The sequence below is a fragment of the Triticum urartu genome, chromosome 6 (genome assembly GCF_003073215.2).
Source record: "Triticum urartu cultivar G1812 chromosome 6, Tu2.1, whole genome shotgun sequence".
NCBI classification, from domain to species: domain Eukaryota; kingdom Viridiplantae; phylum Streptophyta; class Magnoliopsida; order Poales; family Poaceae; genus Triticum; species Triticum urartu.
In genome coordinates this window covers 560,347,283-560,353,638 of record NC_053027.1, presented here as the reverse complement: position 1 = coordinate 560,353,638, position 6,356 = coordinate 560,347,283, and the positions used below count along the sequence as shown (strand labels likewise).

General features: G+C 49.2%; 1 protein-coding gene across 1 annotated transcript; it reads right to left on the bottom strand.

Annotated features, from left to right (window-relative positions):
* Positions 1-2,534: 2,534 nt before the first annotated feature.
* LOC125513001 (kinesin-like protein KIN-10A) lies at positions 2,535-6,073 on the bottom strand. The gene is made up of 5 exons (XM_048678049.1): positions 5,140-6,073; positions 4,501-4,656; positions 4,302-4,409; positions 3,209-3,319; positions 2,535-3,168 (listed from the first exon to the last, which is right to left on the bottom strand). The coding sequence occupies exons 1-5, from the start codon at positions 6,019-6,021 to the stop codon at positions 2,686-2,688; spliced, it is 1,740 nt and encodes a 579-aa protein (XP_048534006.1). The 5' UTR covers positions 6,022-6,073; the 3' UTR covers positions 2,535-2,685.
* Between the last annotated feature and the right edge of the window lie 283 nt (positions 6,074-6,356).

Sequence of the window (6,356 nt, the reverse complement as noted above, 5' to 3'; positions counted from 1 at the left end):
CACCCGCACGCCCTTTAAACTCGAGAGGTTCGGGGAAAGAAGCGGCTCCGTGATACTTTCTCTAGACCATGGCCAGCTCTTTCGGCTCGACCTTGGAAATACGGAGGAAGCAGTACCCGTTGTCACAAAGCTCATTAGCCCCGGAAGTGTCAAAATCTCGGGATTGCATTTGCACGAGATAGATCGGATCACTTTGCTGCAGGCCATGAAATCTCTCTGAGGTTGTACGGTCGCCTTTTTTTGTGAAAGCCATGACAACATGTGGCTAGCTAATTAGTGTGGCGCATTTTGCAGATGATATTTTCTTAACCCTCGTCCATTTAGAAGGAGAATACATTGCGTCTCTTGAGCTGATGTTATATCATTGTCTATAGTTGTGATACATACGACCACATGGTCATGCTAAAGTAAGTTTTTAGGGTAGCGACGCAAAAGTTTATATTACTGCTAGCCAGCACACTGATTAATAATGAATGGAATTTAAGTTGGACGTACATACTCCACAGTTAAGGCTGTGTAAAAGTTTTTTACTATTGTTAATTATTAACCAATACAGAAACTCCCCTAAAAAACAAATACATAAACTGAGTTTTAAAATAAAAAATAAATGTAGAGTGGATGTCAGCACACTTGTGAAACATTCTCGACACCACGCCATTAGCGTCTCCCCAGAGGCCAGAGTGGAGGTTGCGCTTAGTTGCTTGATAATGGTTGGGCACATTCTTGAACACATAGTTTTCGAATTGAATCTGGCGATGACAAAATAAGTGTGGGAAGATGAGAACTACAAATAGTAGAGCAACATTATCAAGCTAAATGAGTTCAAAATAAAATGTGTGATGGACATGGAGCAAGAAGAGTGGAGTATTCTTCTTTACTCTCAGCGAAGGTATGTCTATCAATTGAACATTCACACTGAACTTTTTCGATAAAGGGTGGATTTTATTAACTCAAAATAAAGCATCAAGTGGATACAAACACAATGAGCACGCACCCGGTCTCTGCATAACTAAGATGCACACAGCCAACACCAACACACGCACACAAAACACACACCAACAAATAGCAAAATCATATATGATCAAAGCTATGTGTAGGCGAGGGAAAAAAAGAAAGAAAGATTAAAGCGATCAGATCAGCAATTGGCAAACTATAACAATGATCATATCCGCACCAACTATCTCATGTCACCACACGGACTCCGTGGTTCTTCAACAGCAACGCCTTCGCCGCCATCACCGGATTCAACCAATCAAGGTCAGAATCTAGGTTTTCACCCTGAAGAATCAATCTGAGTATATCCGAACAATGCCTTCGACAAGGTAACGATGTAAAAACGTCGCCATTGCCAGGTATAACCAACTTGGGTCAGCCCTAGGTTTTCACCCCGGAACTCGAGACCGGGTGCTCGAGTAGCACCACCATGGATGTCAGAAGTGTTGTCCCCATCACTTTTTCGCGATCCCAACAACCACATGCGATGAAAACGCCGCCGTTGCACAACCATTCCTCTGCGTCAAACTGTTGTCCATAGTTTGCATCTCCTGTTGAAAGTGAACCACCGGATCTGAAGACTAGACTTTCGGTGGCCACCGCAATCACAACTGAGGTCATACAATCCGACCAGAAGCCGCGCATACGCTGCCGCATCCGGCAAGCCTCCTCTGTGCCACAGACCCACCATTACCATACCACCTCCTGATGTGCAACCAAAGTGGTCATCGCCGAGATCAACTCCAAATCGTCGCCCCACTGCCAGCCACCACAAGGGCTTTGCTCAGCGGCACACTTGCAGCGGCGACCGGCGAGGAGAGGATGCATCGAGGAGACGGAGCTGGTGGCGTCGGTCTGGAATAAAGACGAGCAGGGCGTGATTCAGTGGCCCAAGAGCTCGTCCGGCAACGACGGGAAGCAGCCCACGGCGGCAGCTGGCGAAGCGTCATGGGAGGAACTAGATCCATGAGGACATTCAGTTCAGCCGCCCGGCCCTTGCCTTCACCCACTGCTCGAGATTCTGATTCGATCTGGAGCTCGATGCCGGAGACAGCCCACGTATGCCGGAGACAGCCCACATTCACACTGAACTGGAAACCAAGGAGCAAATATGAGATGGGACGAGAGGTTTATTTGAAGTCCCTCGTCGTGCAACCTTAAGTAGTTTTTATTGTGTACATTCAGTCATAAATCACCAAGTAAGATGAAAGAACAAGATAGGTATTATCAACTCTAAAAACAACCAGTGTACACCTTCTATAGTGAAAGATACCGGTTCTAAAAACATAAACACTTCGAAAAGTGATTCAAAACTGCCAATTTATATATCAAATGGAGGTACTACTGCATGTGTTCCTCAATCCATTTTCAATAAAACCAACAGATTTCAGGCTCTAAAATCAACCGGAAGCAATTCTAATACCCCCTCTAAGAACTATTGAAATATGAGCAATTGGAGCAACAACGTAAAACTATCATGCACAGTTTTACGTGCAATGAGAACAATTTAACATGAACTCCTACAAACATAGCAGCAGCAAGCATGTTGTTGAACCCAAAATAAGGTAGATATAGCAACAGTCAACTACTCACATCTTCTCCTAGATGTCCTGAAGCACCACCCAAAAGAAACAACCCTACCAGAAAGAACACTGAAAGCAACAGAGCTTCCTAGACAGTTAGACCTCTCCATCACTCAAGTGGGCTGCCCAGGTTTTGCAAGTAGACTGCAAGTTTCATCATGACCCTCCAGGCCAGGTGCGACTCATCCTCCACGTCGAGCTTCTCGCGCTCCACCTGCTGCAGCCACTGCTTCACAGCAAGGAGCTCCTGGTGCTGCATAAGCATATTCTCTTCCATCATCCTCATCTCACTTCTCAGTACCCGGGTCTCCTCATCTACGGCCTTCACGCGGATCTCTTCCTCCTTCGCGGCTGCTTCCATCAACCTGACCTTCATCCTCAGACGTGCAATCTCCTCGTCCTTCAACCGCATCTCGTACCTGGCGTCTTTGGAGCTTATCTTGCCCGACGGCGTCGAGGCGTGAGCTGCTGCACGGGTGCATTTCGCTCGGGCTCCATACTCCAGGGTGGAGATCGTCTTGTGGAGGTCCTTTGGGTCAGGGCTTGCACACAGGATCATGAGGATTTTGGATCCCTCGTCATCGAATGAGTCCTGAAATTCCATTTAGGAACGACGTGTGGTTATCCCGTACCCGTAGTAGCATTGTGAGCTTGCTGTCCCGGAATGGGACATGTGAGTCACCGTTGGCAATCGACTCAACCACCCGCTTCAGCGTCGTGTTCCCTTGATTAATTCTTCCCGTCTGCGCAAGCCAAACGTGCAAGAAACTGTTAACTGAACTTGCAAGTTGCAGCTCATTAGTTAGCTCAGCTGCTACAAATATGTTATGGCGTGTTTAATCATGAGTAAATTCTTGTAGAATATAAGCTACAAGCTGTCAAAAATGCATATCAGCTACACAATAATGATTCAACTGCAATAGCATGCCGATTATTTTCTCAAAGAGAGACTGAAAAACATAATTTAGTTATAATTATCCGTAACATTGCGCACCTCAGATTTATTAACTGGATACTAACCAGTGTTATGAAGCAGGTGTGCAACAAAATTATTAACTGAATTTGCAAGTTGCAGCTCATTAGTTAGCTCAGCTGCAACAGACGCCGATCGTTTTTTCAAAGAGAAACTGAAAAACATACTTCAGATATGATGCTCTGTAACGCCGCAAAAAAAAGTTATAATGCTCTGTAACAATGCACATCTCAGATTTGCAAGTTCCAGCTTATTAGTTAGCTCAGCTGCTACAAATAAGTCATGGATAATTCTTCTAGCATATATATATCAGCTACAAGCTGTGAAAAATGCATACCAGCTACATACCAATGATTCAACTGCAATAATATGCTGATCAATTTTTCAAAGAGAAACTGAAAACATAATTCAGTTATAATTATCCGTAAAGATTTGGCTTCATAAACATGAGTTGTTAAAATATGTTCATGCAGTTGCTATTTGTCTAACCAGAATTCGTATACCGTTGCAGTTCATTACTCCGGTTAGCTGCTAAAATATGTTCATGCAGTTGCTATTTGTCTAACCAGAATTCGTATACCGTTGCAGTTCATTACTCCGGTTAGCTGCTAAAATATGTTCATGCAGTCCTTCAACATGAGTTAATTTTCTTCTACTACATCAGGTTCATAACAATTATTCAACTGCAGTAACATGCTGGTCATTTTTTTCAGCGAGAAACTGGAAAAAGACTTAAATTGTTAAGGTGTCACCTCAGATTTGGCTTCATGTCCAGTTTGGCCTGCAGCTTCTATGTTCTCAGAGCCTGCCATGTCCACAAGCATGAGCCTTCCTCCCACCGACGGCACATCCAAGACTATCTGCACAAGCAACACAAAGCAAAGCCCATGAGAAGGCATATATCTTATAAACAGCATGCCTACAAGCACATATACAAGTCAGAAGAACAACCATGCAGTGGCTCCGCGAACTCCTCGCGTTACAGCTCGTGCCCTTCACAGCACGCCGCTTCTCCACTTCGGCGACTTCTCTTGATAGCTTCCCTGCTTCATTTCCAGATATATATGTTGCATTCTTGGCTCTTGTTCCCATCAGTTCTAGCCTTACCTGTACATAGTGCATTGAAAAGATTCAACAAAATTATATCAACCCAAAAGTTCCTTTTACAAAATGACACTCGTATGCATCAGTATCACAAAATTCAGGCCTTGCTGCCAGGTATATGTATTATATAGATTCAATCGCCACACACTTGACTGCATTATAGATTCACCCTCCCATGCATTCCTGGCTTTTGTTCCTATTACAAATCCACACTCCCTGACAAGATAGATGTTGACGTATTTCGTCGGCTCAAGTTTGGCTTCTGAAGATTCATGCTACAACAAATTCAGGTGTACACCAATCCTTGGGGCCTGACAGCAGACCGCTATTGGCCTCCAGTGATACTACTATGAGTGTCCCTGAATAATCGGGCAACTTAAGTACGTGACAACGAACACCCACTTGTAATGGACTCATTGTACTACGCATAAACCTAAAACCTTCATGTTAAATGTAAGAAAAAGCAGAAGTGACACTTAGTGTGACCTTGGGATTGGCTCCTCCGCTGCCGGCGAGCAGATCGTAGACCTGCTCATTGTAGATCTCGAGCACGGAGACCCTCACGAGGCTCTCGCCGTCGCCGTCGCCGCCTCCCTCTAGGACGTCCGTGAGCGCGCGGTACACGACGCCGGGCTGCTCGTCCGAGCCGAACATAGTGTGGCTCTTCCCGGAGCCCGTGGGCCCGTAGACCATGACGGTGCACTTGGCGCCCGCGCGCACGCCCTCGACCCTCGGCCGCACGAACCGGGCGTAGAAGGCCTCCAGGCCCTCGTCCGCCGACGCCGACACGCCGTCGAGCGCGAACTCGCGGCACGCGCCGGTGTGGCGCACGCGCACCGACGTCCCGCTGCCGACGACCTCCAGAGCGGACTCCGCGCCGCCGTCGGCGAGGGTGCGGATGCGCGCGACCGCCTCGACCGGGCGCTCCTGTCGCGCTGCGGCGGTGGGGACGCGGAGGCGGCGGGCGGCGCTCCTCGGGGTGGCCGGGGAATGGAGGAGGAGGCGGGTGTTGGTGCTCTTCGGGGTGGCCGGGGAGCGGAGGAGGAGGTGGCTGCCGCTCCTGCTCATCGGTGTGGCCGGGGAGCGGGGGAGGAGGCTGCGAGTGGAGGCGGAGGGCGTGCCCGCGTGGACTCGGGCGAGGTCGCGGCGGATGCTGCCGACCAGCTGGACCAGGTCCTCCGCCGCGAAGAGGTTGGCGGGGCGGCGGCGCTTGGCCGAGCGCGGGGGCGTGGCCGCGGCGGCTGCCTGGGGGAAGTCGAGGCGGCGCTTGGAGGCGGGCACCGCGCCGGTGCTGGGGCCGGGGCTGGGCGCCATCGTGAGGCGCCGCGTCGGGCCCGGCGGCCGTGGCGGCAGCGTGCGCGGAGACATCGGCGGAGTTGAAGGCGAAACGAGCCGATTGGTGGCGGGCGGTGGTGGAGGTTGGCGAGAGAAGAGAGGCCTATTCAAAAATTTGAACGCGGCGGAGTGAGGAGAGCGATGCTAGTGGCACCGCGTGGGCGGCAGCCCAGAGGAGAGTGTGTAGGCCACTAGGCACTAGCCCATCGCCGTTTATTTTGACCGGAAGACGGTTCATCGCTGGCTCTGGCTAGCTGCTGCTGCCTCTCCCACCGTGAACGTCAAGTCCCATCCAAGTCCAACGACTGAACTGAGCTGAAGCATCAATCAATGCATGCATGGTTTTGCTTTCCCTTACATTTTTATTT

Bases quoted from the DNA above. Each gene is read 5' to 3' on its own strand.
- LOC125513001 (XM_048678049.1), bottom strand. From the start codon at position 6,021: ATGTCTCCGCGCACGCTGCCGCCACGGCCGCCGGGCCCGACGCGGCGC. The intron at 4,410-4,500 runs GTTGTTCTTCTG...TTGCTTGTGCAG, and splicing joins GTTCGCGGAGCCACTGCATG to ATAGTCTTGGATGTGCCGTC. The intron at 3,320-4,301 runs GTGACACCTTAA...TGGCTTGCGCAG, and splicing joins GACATGAAGCCAAATCTGAG to ACGGGAAGAATTAATCAAGG.